This window comes from Spodoptera frugiperda, chromosome 27 (genome assembly GCF_023101765.2).
Source record: "Spodoptera frugiperda isolate SF20-4 chromosome 27, AGI-APGP_CSIRO_Sfru_2.0, whole genome shotgun sequence".
Lineage (NCBI taxonomy): Eukaryota > Metazoa > Arthropoda > Insecta > Lepidoptera > Noctuidae > Spodoptera > Spodoptera frugiperda.
The window spans coordinates 11673754-11687700 of NC_064238.1; the positions used below are offsets into that span (position 1 = coordinate 11673754).

Sequence of the window (13947 nt, forward strand, 5' to 3'; positions counted from 1 at the left end):
TACATTGGGCCATTTACCTGATTGGCCTGTATTGCTTCCTGTTTAGTAAAAAAATCCAATGCTAATTGAATCTTTATGTAAATGATAACATGGTATATTTTCCCTTGTAATTTGTCAACGTGATTGCTACAAATCCACCCCATAGTGTTGGCTCTTTCGCACGCTCTGACAGATCTCCCGCCCAAAAATGCGCGCGAAACGTAGGTAATGTAATGATGCTTGCTCAGCTGGACAATACATTTTAATTTTTGTTTTAATGGTTTTTGTATGAAATGTAGGTAGATACAGTGTGTGGATTAGATTTTTTTAATGTGATATGAGTTGTGGTATAAGATCTTAACTGAAATAAAACAGCTTTTGTACCTATATGAATTCCTTGATTGAGTGAGTTAGGCAAGGAGAAAAGTCAAGCGTTTTCACATCAGTTACCCTTAGTATGAGTTTACTTCACGTATAAAGTAATTGAAATTGGAGGGCGTTCTGCGCTCCGATTGGTTGGTTTATTCTAGCCGGCCAATAAGAGCGCCGAACGCAAGGGTAGTTACAGTTACAGTTCAATTAAATCATCCATAGAGAATATCTAAGCTTTGTTATATCTCATTTTCCAGTCAGTACGGTGCTTAGGTAGGTACTAACCTAGGTACCTACAAAACTTAACTGTAGGTAAGTAGGTAATACTAATAGATAGGTATAAATATATTATGTTATTCGTATTTCCTGGCGTAAAATATTCGTATTCTTGTAGAGACCAAGTAATAATAGTTGCGTCATACGACGACGTGTTTCAAGATTTGTGTCTAAAAATAAAAATGTCAATGACCTTCTGTCAACTGTCATTTGCATTTAATTTATGGTTTGCGTAACCTACCTCGCTACCTACCCTCTTTAAATTAGTTTTGGTCTTTCTTTTCTTTTAGGCACGTATTTGTATATCTTTTAAGTATTAGATAAAATTAAAACTTAAGCTAATCATATAAGAATTGATAACTTAGTTACTGTGTGGTGTGTAGTTGGTAGGTATTTAATTACTAATTTTCAAAAATATGGTCAGATTTCGAACAAAAAACTAAAACAATTCTGGGGGCTTAATACGAGTTTGCTTTAGGTCCCTACGTTTAATAACATCGAAACGAGAGCGCGTTCGGCGCTCTGAATGGCCAGCTCGAATAAACCCACCAATCAGAACTCCGAACGCGCAAGGGTACTGAGCTAATAAAGATGCGATATTTTGTTTTCACCAACGTATAAGTGACACCTAATAGTGCAAGGAGTTAGTTTATCAGATACGTCACGCTAACTAAGTTTTAGTACAGAAAGGATTCGTGAGTGGTTGATGAAAACGGCTACAAGACGCCCATTATCATTTACTAACGAAAGTATTTTTATCCAATCACAGACAGAGAGACGCGCTTGCTCTGTCAAATGTATGATGTCAATTATAGGTAGATAGGTAAATAGAGAAATGCCCTCCAATATTATCCGCGAACAAACATAAAAAAGCATATACTTATACGGTCGAATTGAGAACCTCCTCCTTTTTTGAAGTCGGTTAACAAAAATATAGGTAGGCCAATAAACATTGTGATACGGAGTCGTGGAGAACTCACGGTTGCTGGGGCTCCGGCTCGAAGAGCAGGAGTAGGGACGGGTTAGTTTTTATTCAGTAAGAGTCTGACATCTCTCTCGCCTCAGCCAACCACAAAAAGGTCAATAAACATATAATACAAGCCAGAATAGGCAGATAGTAGATAGGTCACGGGAAGACATTACCTAATCACTCATTTACCGTTCTACTTCTACCTATTTAGGTAAATGGTGATTTATTTATTGTTTTATCTATGGATATATGTAGGAGCATATAGGTACGTGACTTACGTCACGTACCACACACATATTGTTTTCAAGTTTTCCTCTTCTTGATTTTTTTCAATAGATTAGGCATAAATAAGTATTATCTATAAATGGTACAAGTACCATATAGATACCTGGATATTGTACCTACACCTAATACACATTTGTGTAAATAGCCTAGTCAAGTTGGTCTAATTATTAAAGATTTTGTTACAGATCATTCGAAATTTGAGGTACTTACCTATTTATTTACCTACTGGTAAATGTCTAAATTGAATGGCCATCTAAAACCATTAACAAAATTTTTAAATTAGGAACTGAAAATGATTTTTATTCATAAAAATCTTTAAAGCAAAACATCGTAAGAAACACAGGTAGGTACTTACCTAAATATAGGCTCTTACTTAGGTACATACTAATCTACCTACATTTACCACAAAGCTGAATAATTAATAGATATTTATATTTATGGCTAATGAAATAAAGTTCACTATCACACAATTCGACTGAATACTTACTACATTCATATTATTAGCAACCGATTTACTTACCTACCTCACACCAGAGACCAACCACTTGTTGCATGCCTCTATACACGTGCACCGTTCACTAACCTTAGATACACTGCCGCCATCTAGTAGCTTGTATAGTAAACTAATGACAACTAATGTTCCCGCCTTTATTTCTGGGAGCTTTCAAGTGACTTTTATTTCTGTTGAGTGATAAGAGATGGCGGCACTGTAGAAAAAGTTAACGGGCCCACAAGTGAATGTTAAGCAATCAGTTTCGTATACCTACGCGCTGAGCAAAATTGTAAGTACATACTTATAATACTAAGTTTCAAATATCGATAGATGCTCTTTATAAAGGTGGTAAAACAAGTATTTATTATTTGATAATTTAGAAGAGATATTGGGAATTAGAATATAACATCTTAGAAAAAAAAGCGTTATTTTCATAAAAATATCATTTTAATTACAATACAACACAATTACCAGGATAACACAGATTCATCACAAACATTGATAAAATTATTATTCATAAGATTAGACAATAAAATAAAATAATTCATAAATACACCATACATGAGTCTAGAGTACAATTGAAATAAATAATAATTAGTTATCATGCACCGCACAGCACAAATCATTTACAATCTTAACAAGTATTATTTATGTAAGTAGTCATGTATATTTTATTACTATGCATAAAATAGGAAAAAGTCATAGCGAGTCAAAAGTATGCGAAGCCTCTTAATAAAATACTTTTTCCAAAACATTATTCATTAGTAGGTCAAAAATTTCAAAAATTTAATACAAAGAAGTATTTCTTAATTTAGTAGCCAAAAATTCAATACTTGATGTTAGGAAATTCTTGTTTTCTAAAGCAAGAAAGACATAATTCAAGATTATTAATATTAGGTAACGATTTCAGAACAAATTTTGAGACCCAACCAAAAAAATATTAAAGGAAAAGAAAAACGAAATTTTGATAGGAAAAGGCTTTTGCAAATTAAGACGGTGGTTTTATTGGAATGATAAGTTTAACTCAGGAATGAGAGTTCAAGTGGCTTACTCTTGAATCCAATTCGGATCGACCAACATTGGTTCTCTGGAGTTGCAACAGAAGCGCCTATTGCAGCTATGAACAGGAGTAGGAACGGCGTGGTTTTTAGTCAGTAAGAGTGTGGCACTCCCTCTCGCTTCACCCAAGGAGAATTGAAAACGCATTAACATTGAGATTGGTTTCAAGAGTAAGTGCCCAGATATTGATAAGATTTCCTATGTAATATATTTTATAATACTGCATAGGCTAGGATGGAATATATAGGGTAATCATGATCATTAAAGTTTAATGATACCACGGAGTAGTGAATAAATGGAGGAATTAGTTTTTTTAAAAGTAACACTAAATAGGGCAGAGTATGACTAAACAAGTAGATAGATTGTGAAAAGAATTATATGGAGAAAGGAGTTTGTTAAAAGATGGTGCATTATCGTGAAATCCTATTATTGGGTTTTTGTCACAAATAACAATCTTCTTAAACAAATTATACAGCTGTTGGTTTTCAATGGATTTAAATTAACCACACTAATATTATAGATGTGAAAGTATAATTGTTTGGAGGACTTATAGGTTTTAGGATTTTTTTATTCCACATTAACGTGGGCGAAGCCGCAGGCAGAAATAAATAAATAATTGTATAGAGAGAACGGAAAAATAAGACGTACCCCCAAAATAGATCGGGATGAAGGCAGGACAAGACTTAAATGTTACTTTACCATTTATGATTAGTATGTATATACTCCACGATTTGCATCATAAGCTTAATATTAATCTCATACATGACCAGCAGTGGACAACTAAGTAATGGACAGGAGAGTTTTAAAGTAAAAAGTTTAAAACTATTAAGTAACATTAAACAACTTAACTTTTAGAGGAAGGAATATGTTTCTGAGTACATTGTAGATTATTTTGGTCCAGAACTAGATAAAATTAGTCTCTGTCTGGCAATACTACATTTTTGTTTTTATTGATAGCAACACTTGGAATGATAAATGCACCTTTAGAAACTATTTTGTAACATATTATGACTATTTCTATTAAAAGTAGCGAATGGAGTCTATTATTAAAAAATAAATTATTAATTATTGCTATTAATTAAATATGTCATTTAAAAACACAAATAAAAAAATAAAATTAACTAAATAAAAACAGTAACAAAATAAATATTCATAAATTAAGTTTTGTGTCGTGGTAACTACAGGAAAATATTACAAGAGAACTAATAACTGAATATCAATTTGCTAAGTTTAAAAATCCTACAACCCTATTAAAAAAAAGTCATATTTTAGCTGTAATATAGACAAGTAACAACAAAAACTACAATATGGACAGACTTTACAATAAAAAAATAATTAAATAATAATATTAAAAAAACGGAATCTCTGTAGAAAACTACTTCAGATCAACAATTACTCATTTCACAAGATTATTACGTAAAATAACTAGAAAAATAAAATTGCACAAACATTGCTTATCATTCAAACTCATGAGGTACGTACTTAGCATTCCATTTATTATGCAATCCATTATTTATTAACATTTTACACTTAGTGTTAGATAAACAATTAAAAAGCAACACCGAAATTAGGGCTTTTGATTTTTTCTTCAATCATTTTAACTTTTTCACCACTGTTTTCAATTTTTAAAACTTTTAAACTGTCTTTGATAAATACATTAAGCACATACAGATGTTAATGTTTTTCTCATTTCCAATTGAATGAAATGAGAAGTCAACTTTATCCCAATTACAACACTTCATAGATTGACTTTTCATCTTTGCGTTCAGTAGATGGCGTTAGTTACGCATATGGCAACACTAGTCCAATCTGTCCAATCACTGTAATTATCATAAGCTTTTAAATTGGAAATAGGTCGTTGACTAATAAATCTTAAGTTATACTGGAGCCTTTCCCGGTTCAGTCCTTACAAACGGTGAAAAGGTTAAAATTATATAAACCGCACCAACATTTTGTAATTCAATTAACTCCACTCCTAAATGATTTAATCGTATTTGAATACTCGCTGTAACATTCAGGCCAATTTATCAAGGCAGTTGGTGAATTTTACTATTTTTATACACAGTTTGGTGTAGTAGTTCTTAGCAAAAGTAACAGATGTCACTATATTGTAAAAGTGTAATGCGGCCTGAATGTCGAATTTGTGCCCGAGTTTTACAAATTATAAGCTTAGCTATAACTCAGTTTGAAACTGATAAATAGACAACTAATAAATGATATCCCACTTTCTAGATAGTGTATGATTGTTAGTCAATACAATGACATACTGTATTCAATTATATACCTAACTTGAGACTAAATTACTTCGATTTCACTTAAAACCTTAATGGAAACTAAAAGAATAGGGTAGATGACTAATTTCCATTTTAATGTCCGCCTTGTAGATTATTTAAAACATTAGACACGTATTTTTTATTTTCGTAGGGAATCAAATACTTACGGAGATATATTGATTTGAAATATCGCGTGACGTCACTTCTAGGTACGTTTCATACGTAGAAATGATGTATTTGCTTCCACTACTAAACTTTGATTCGTTTTATCTAAGTATTGTTATCTTATATAAAAAAACATGTCTAATATTTTTCCATTAACTAACGGACGGGCCAAATTATAATTGTCATACCCCGTCATCATCCCTATTAGTTTTTATGATGGAATTTGCTTACCATTTATTATTATTAGTTTTCTTCTTAAACGATTTATGGCAGTTTTTTCTTCAATGGCCTTAAGTCCAGAGCGCAGTCGGCAACATGCCTTCCATAGAAGTATTCCTAGGTGTTAGAGTTTCGTTGCAAAGGAATTCCAACGGCATATCGACTAAATAGCCTTGTATAAGGTCTATTTTTCTGTTTGCTAGAGCTGGGTCCTTGTTCCAAAGGCATTCGTTTTCTTCTTGGTATTTCTTTAGTTCAGCGAAGGTGTGCACTGAGTTTGTTGGTATTGAGTGGAATACCTGAAATTAAAGACATGGAATTTTATAAGAATAACTTAAGATCATATCATATCAACAGCCTATTAGTGGCCACTGCTGACCAATGCCTCTTCTCGCATGAAGAACGTTTGAGTATTAATCACCATGCTTGTTTAATGCGGGCTGGCGATGAAGTCATAAGCCTAGATTTCGAGTAATCGCAAGTGCGACTGTCGGGCAAGGGGTCTAGGGTAGTTAGTAAAGCTGGATTATTGCAGTTTTTCAAAAATTTTACAGTTTGTTAATAGCATGGAATCTGGATTTTTTCCCAGCATATGGCAATAGGGTCATCCTCTATTACATGAACCTTATGGTGAAAAGTGGGTGTACATTGTACAGTGGCATTACGCGCCGTAATGTGCACCTCTCCCTATCCCTTGACGATACGTATTTATACCTCAAATAAACATTTTGTAGGTGATTTTTAATTTAAACACAATATATTACTTACCTCTTCATACATATCAGTATTCCTTGTAGATATGGCTTTCCAGTAGTTTCTATAGAACTCGTGGCTGCAGGGGTCGTCTAGTGATATGCCAAGTTTTTCCAGGTCTTCTCCCATGAGACCTAGATGTTCCCTGAACAGTCGCTTGCGCAGCGCTCCCGCTACTTTACCGCACGGGTACGCCTCGCCGTTCATTGTACCGTCTATAAATTGCTCGTCCTATGACGGACGAAGATAAAATTAATTTATTTATTTTATTCTTGCTACATAACAACTAAATATGCTTATATAAATAGACATTCAAAAACTTTTGAAATTACTATTAAAAATTACGTTTATGACGTTGCATATTAATTAAAATGTCTGAACAGAGACGTCATAAAACTAGCTAATAGACAAAGATTGTCGTACTCTTCTTCTCTTTTCTGAGGTCGTACTAAACTTATGTTATAAAAATGATGACAGTTTTTTTTTAGATTTACACACAGATTTACTTCCTATTTATTCAAATACATTCATCTTCACTCAAATTCAAATTAGCACAACATTTAGTACAGAAACTAGTAGGTCAGATGACTCAAATCTACTTTAGTAGATTTTTGAGTTTATGAGGTTTATATAAAAGAAAGAACAAAACAACAAACCTGCAACAGCACAGCAATTTCCGAGTCCCTCTTGCCAATCATAGACCGATCATTAATATTGGCGCTGCCACAAATGATGGTCTTGTCATCAGCTATGAGTAACTTGGAGTGGACGTACACTAGCTCAGTGACCGGCTCTCCGCCCAATACTGAGTGCGTTCGAAGGCCGTGGAACGTTATGTATTCGAAGGGATCCGGGACGCCTGACTCGTATAGACGAGTTATTATGGCTTCGCGGCTCCTGTGGATTGGGAATGGTTAGGTTAAATTCAGATATAAATATGTTCTATCAATGTGTTTCAAGTTTAATTTCAGTTTTGAATATCAGATGGTATAGTTTACTTTCCATATACAGTAAAAATTATGTAAGAAGGATGTGGTGTAGTGAGGGACATGAATGCGGATTTTTCAATCCGCATTTTCAGGTATCACAGTCTGTATTGAAATGTATTATTTTTCATATTTATTTAGCTACTTCACTAAAAATTAGTGACTGAATGAGTAGGACCCAGCACTATAAAAGTGCGCGATCGAATGAGTGTAAATTAAGCGTTTATTTTAAGATATTTTGACATAAAATGACTACCATATTTTGTTCAAACGGTATAAGAGTTGAAGCGGACCTGCATATGCTCTGGTAGTTCCAGTGCGTGACGGCGTGCAGCGAGGTCCCGGAGGGCGCGCCGACCTCGCCCTCGAAGCCCGGCAGCAGCGGCATCACCACGAACACGCGGAACGTCGCCTTCGCACGGAACGCGCGCATTATGCGGTTGTACAGCGCCTCGCCTATCTGTACGCATTCGTAATACGCATTTATTTATTAAGTGTCACCAACATAAATACAGCAATATTGCACAATAAAAATAACAATTACATACTTACATACTACTTTAGGTTTATCTGTATTTACAATTATGGGAAATAATGAGAAATCATTTCTTTTAGCAGAAACGTGGAAGAGCTATGTTTGGCCACGTATGGGCCGACTTGACCGGAGGAATACCATAATCTCACATAAAGCCAGCACAAAACAACAATAATTACACTGTATTTAGCCGTGTAATTGTAGTTACCGGAGGCTCAACACTAAAAAATCCCAAACTCTCAAAAGGCCGGCAGCGCACTTGTAACTTCTTTAATTTTGTGTATCTTTATGGGCAGCTAATTGCTCACCATCAAGTGATCAGTCTGCCGTTTAGGTATAAATGCCACAAACTCACCTGATTCCTCACAGCCTGGCTGGAGCGAGACTGTGTGATGAAGAACTGGTTCTCAATGTACACGTAGTGCTGTGCGCGAGTGATAGTGTCTGCGTACGCTTCGTGAATGCTCTGTTCTACTGTGTCGGGGTCCAAGAAACCACCCGACCAACTTGATAGGCTGCGGAGTACCTGAGAAGTGACGTAAAAAGAAAAATTAATTTATTTTATAAAGAAGGTGGACTTAATGCCTAAAGGGGACGTCCATTAATTACGTGATACTCAAAAGGGGAGGATGGGTTCGACAAAAAATCAGGACCTCACGAGGGGGGACATACAATATTTTTTTCTTCAAACGCCATTAAAAAAAATTAAGAAAGCCTTACGTGATAAATGGACGGCTCGTACATTTCCCAAAAGCTATTAGTAACAGGTGTAAAAGTAAAATGTTATGTGTAACACTTATAAAGTGTTAAGCTTTTAAAGTGTACGGTAACATTTGTAATTTTAGGGCTTTCTTTGTTTATTCCTGTCATAATTATGTTTTTTGCTAAACCATGCTATTTTGTTATTTGGATTTTATAAGTATGGTAGAGGTCGGATAGACCACTATGATGTAATACAAGTTATGGTTACCTGACAGGAGACAGGGTTAATATCGCATTCTAGTACTTTGTCCAGATCTTGTAGAGGTTTGATGTCGGAATAAGCCTTCGGTAATAAGTACGGGTAGTTCGGGTTTTGTCTGAAACAAGATAAATTACCATTGTATTATATACTGGTGTTGACCACTTTATTATTGTTAGTTTGCTTCTAAAAATCGTGACCACACGTTAGGTTTTGTTCCTGTATCTTGGGTACGTTTGGGTATAAACGTACAATTTCATATTAAATACACATCACATTCAAGAGCGGAACAACAATTTGCGGAATAAATAAAACTATATAACATGCAAGAATCGAAAATGGGATAAGTTGGACAGAAGCCACTATACCAAATGTGCTGCAGATTAAAGATTGTAAACTCAAAAAAAAAAAAAAAAAAACTATCGGTAATGTGGATCACACAAAGAGTTACTCCGTGCGGGAATCGAACCCGAAACCAAAAGTGCAGTCAATATTAGTGCAGTATAATTATTATTTAACAGTGCAGTCACTATGAGTAGCTATGTATGAATTAGTTTAGTGGATACGAACCTAGCCTTCTCGAGTTTGATGGCGTTCCAGCGCTGTATGAAGTGTCGCGCGACGTCGCGGGCCGCGGCGGCCTGCAGCACCACGCCCACGTCGTGCCACGGCATGCGGGGCGTCGTGTTGCGGTCCACCAGGTCTATAGACAACCACGGAACGGTTTAATACATAATAATATAATTTGTATAGTTTATGTTACATTTTTTTGAGCGGGTTATATCATCTAATGACTTCTCTCGCCTTGAACGAGGCGAGAGGGAGTGTCAGACTCTTACTGATTAAAAAGCACCCCGTTCCTACTTCTACTTTTCGAGTCGGAGCCACGGTAAACCCGTTATTTAGTCCGCAGCTCCGGATCGGACACCCTGCTGGGCCCCGTCTGTGGTGGTCTGATGACTCTTTGAGGCGATCGCGGAACGCAACGTGCCTCACGCACGGTAGTTTATGTTACATTAAGACCAAATGATGTTGTGTTGTAGGTACGTTTACAAAGAACAGCATATAAACAGTAGCCGATGGTTTGGTTATGGTTTCGTTGGCTAAATCGTACAACAAAAAAAAAACTCACCTACAAAAGGCAGATCTAAATTATTAAAGTCTTTAACAATGAAGTTAGTATAATCCTTTCCTATCCAGAGCTTCGAGTTTCCTTCTTTATGTTCTAATTCTTCTTTCGTTTCTTCTGTAATTACTCTTCCTTCGACGACCTGTGCCAAAGGAGTCGGTTGACTAACATGCCTGCTGTTCACCTCAACAGGTTTGATTCCTAGCGCATCAGTCAATAGAATCTGATCAGTAGATAACGCATATTTTTCAGCTTTCTTTCTTTCCGAATCATCGAATTTCTGCTCATTTCTTTCCTCTTCATATGGAGGGTAAAGAATACTAATGATGTTTTTTCCTCTATCAGTTATTTTGTCCAGTACATTCCTTCTTTGTACTTCTGGAGTGTCGAGTGCGCTCTCTCGTTTGCTTGGGTCTATTTGAGGGTTGGCACTCCTTATGAGAAGTTGGTCTCCTGGTTCTAAGACTGGTAGGTTATCTGAATTCTCTTTTGGACTGGTTTCTGGTTCAACTTCGTTGTTGTTCTCTTTTTCAGTTTGTTCGTTTTCTTCTTTGAGTGTCGCACTGTGAATTGAAAGGTTTGAATAAGAAATATGAGCTTACTATATGAGGTATTTTTAATGATTTTGCTTTTAACTATAATCCACTTAGCTTTGACCAAAAACAAAAACAGACGCAAAAGCGTCTAGTTCTAGAATGCTCGTGTGGTTTAAGGCGTCATGTCATTAACTACAGGCAAAATTGAACTTTATACTAATACCATTAAAATACATTCAAAGCTTACTCGTTTAAACTGATGACTAGATCCTTGGAGCTCTTAGCGAGTTCCAGGGCAGCCTCCAGCCCATTAGCATACGGTAGATACGGCCCACCGCCGGGAGACGACGATGTTTGCTTCTTCATTCTTAACAGGCTCTTTGGTTGGACTTCGTTGCCCAGGTCTGTTAACCTGGAAATGAAAAAGAATTTAATTTCTTAGTTGATCTAAAATATTAATTATCATTACATTACCACATTGAGAAACAGTGTTTGTTTTTTAACACTGTTACAGATATACTACTTATACCAATTTGAGAAAAGCTCGATATGTTTCAAGTCACATCGGGACTTGTACAGCTGTTCTTGAATGGTTCACGTGAGTAATTTCAATTAATTCTCACACTCATGCTCAACTATTAAAAATAGTAGTATGTACAAAAGTACATAATAGCGTCCGATTTCAAAATCCATTTTGAAATCGGACGCTATGTACTTTTATTTAAAGATATAAAACTTTGGGGAAGCTGCAGTTGCAAGAAATATTTGTAGAATTAAAACGAGCAAATAGCTTCACTAGAGGACTGACCGACACACAGACATTTTGTTTCTTTTTTTAATATTGTAATATTTGCTTTGACGTTGAAAAGTGCCTTCTTGGTCTATTTGAAATAAATAAATTAACTTTTGACTTTGACTTTGTTTGATGGTCATAATTGATATTACCTGTGTTTATAGTCGTCCCATCTTCCGTAGCAGAGATCGATGCCGCCCACGAAGGCGACAGTTTGGTCGACACACACGATCTTCTCGTGATGCGCCCAGAACAACACGCCCGCTTTCGCATGGTCGGGGTGTCGGAATACCTGAAAGGAATGTTTCAAGAAATTATTCTCGACGATAAACCATTTAATTCATTGAACACAGGCACCTTTAAAATGGTAAAAATTGTCGAGTACTAAAATGCAGAATGTCTCATATACACATACACACGCTTTTTTAAGGGGGAAAATCTATCAATGGTTTCTCCCGTTTTGAACGAAGCGAGTGTCATACTCTTACTAACTAAATAAATGATAAATAATGATAAATGATATTTATTTCTGTAAATAGATTATAAAATAACACTTTTACACGTCAATATTTCAAATAGCTAGATGAGGCAAAACCACCCCGTTCTTGCTCCTCCTTTTCAAGCCGGAGCCCCGGTAAACCCGTAAGCTTCAGCCCTACTAGGCCTCCTCTGTGGTATACTACACACACTACCATCACATTTAAGAGTACTTAAAGAGTTTTATATGTGCACCATAATTATTTTGTACTAACTACATATATTGTATCGTATGTATATTTCAATTACCTTAATATATTCGCTAGCTAATTTACTTTTACTGTAGAAACTGTTGATACCGAGCGCCATCTCCACTTCTTTGTACAGCATTATGAATATTTTTACACCTTGCGCCTGGAAATGAAAGTAGATCACATTTTATTTCTTGTATTTACGTAAAAATGTTTTTGTATCTTCATTACCAATGTGATTATTGAGTGTTTATAGCATTTTTTTTTATTTCCAAGTCAGTTATATTACAACAACACAACTGTTCACAATACCAGACTCCGTGCTACTTTTGAGAAATTTTCGAAAATCCGAAAAATACCCAGTAAAACTATCCCCAACCCGGAAATCGAACTAGAGACCTCTTGTCTGGCAATCGTACTTGCGACAACTTGACCGACGAGGCAGTCTCAGTTATTATTAATGCCTTCAATTTTAATGCCAATGTCAACAACACAAAGATTTCAGACAAGCTCAAAAGGACGTCTCAGGCTAGTGTAAACCGATAAGTCTGATTAAAAACCTTAAACACACATGCACTATACACAAAATCCAAATACAACTAACCGCCTTCCTCTTCAACAGAGTATCCAGCCTCCAATAGCTGCCATTAAGCGCTGGCCTCTTCAGATATATCTCCGGACTGAGCCACCAGTCTGCTATGAAGATCTCCTCCTTGGCCAGTTCCATGGCGTCAGCTACAGCGGAGAGGTATGCAGAGCCGTCGACTAGTGTACCCACGGGGGTCGCCGCTCGAGGCGGAGCGAAGGAGTGGTGCAGGTTTGGGTATGTGAAGTCTCGGGCTGAAGAAAGAAAAGTTAATCTTTACTAATAATTATTATAGAGTTCAAGCTAAAGAGTTGTTCAGGAAACCACAAATTGCAAAAATACCATAGGACGTATCAGTTTGTAATATTGAAATAGTCGCTTCTTACTGCATGCAAAATAATAGTTTTTACATCTGATTTTGACGGGAATTTTATTGGCAGTTAGTTTAGGTATAATGGAGTAAGTTTAAGACAAAAAATAAATAAATGTGACCCCAAATTCTGAGGTAGAAGTCATTATTCATTCTATGGAAACGAAGTCGGGGGGTAGTCATTAATATATTTCACGGAAATCTCATTTCAATAAATGTAGATATTGGAGAATACAAAGTCTCTAAAATATTTGCGTTAACAATACAAACTTCTTTTCTTACCAGTCTGATTAGCAACAGCTTTGAGGTGCTGCATCCATTCTTTACTCTTTCGCTTCGTCCAGCATTTGATCACCATCTGTCGACTCTGGTTGAGGATCTGAAGACCATGGTTCATTCCCGTTGAGTACATTCCGCTTGATACTTCAAACCTGGAGAGAAAAATTTATAATATTAGAGAAGAAAAATTTACCCCAACG

The 13947-nt window shown here is 35.8% G+C and overlaps 1 protein-coding gene across 2 annotated transcripts in view; it reads right to left on the reverse strand.

Annotated features, from left to right (window-relative positions):
- Positions 1-2800: 2800 nt before the first annotated feature.
- The window catches only part of LOC118263587 (phospholipase D1), a 36542-nt gene continuing 25395 nt past the window's right edge, over positions 2801-13947 (reverse strand). For both annotated transcript variants that reach the window (XM_050705564.1, XM_050705563.1), the window contains exons 8-20: positions 13751-13899; positions 13117-13352; positions 12571-12675; positions 11937-12076; positions 11239-11403; positions 10459-11018; positions 9897-10029; positions 9336-9444; positions 8721-8891; positions 8124-8290; positions 7501-7741; positions 6860-7075; positions 2801-6390 (exon numbers count right to left, since the gene is read on the reverse strand). In XM_050705564.1, the coding sequence (XP_050561521.1) occupies positions 6163-6390; positions 6860-7075; positions 7501-7741; positions 8124-8290; positions 8721-8891; positions 9336-9444; positions 9897-10029; positions 10459-11018; positions 11239-11403; positions 11937-12076; positions 12571-12675; positions 13117-13352; positions 13751-13899 (2620 nt within the window). In that variant the 3' untranslated portion in view covers positions 2801-6162. The remainder of the gene's footprint in view (positions 6391-6859; positions 7076-7500; positions 7742-8123; positions 8291-8720; positions 8892-9335; positions 9445-9896; positions 10030-10458; positions 11019-11238; positions 11404-11936; positions 12077-12570; positions 12676-13116; positions 13353-13750; positions 13900-13947) is intronic.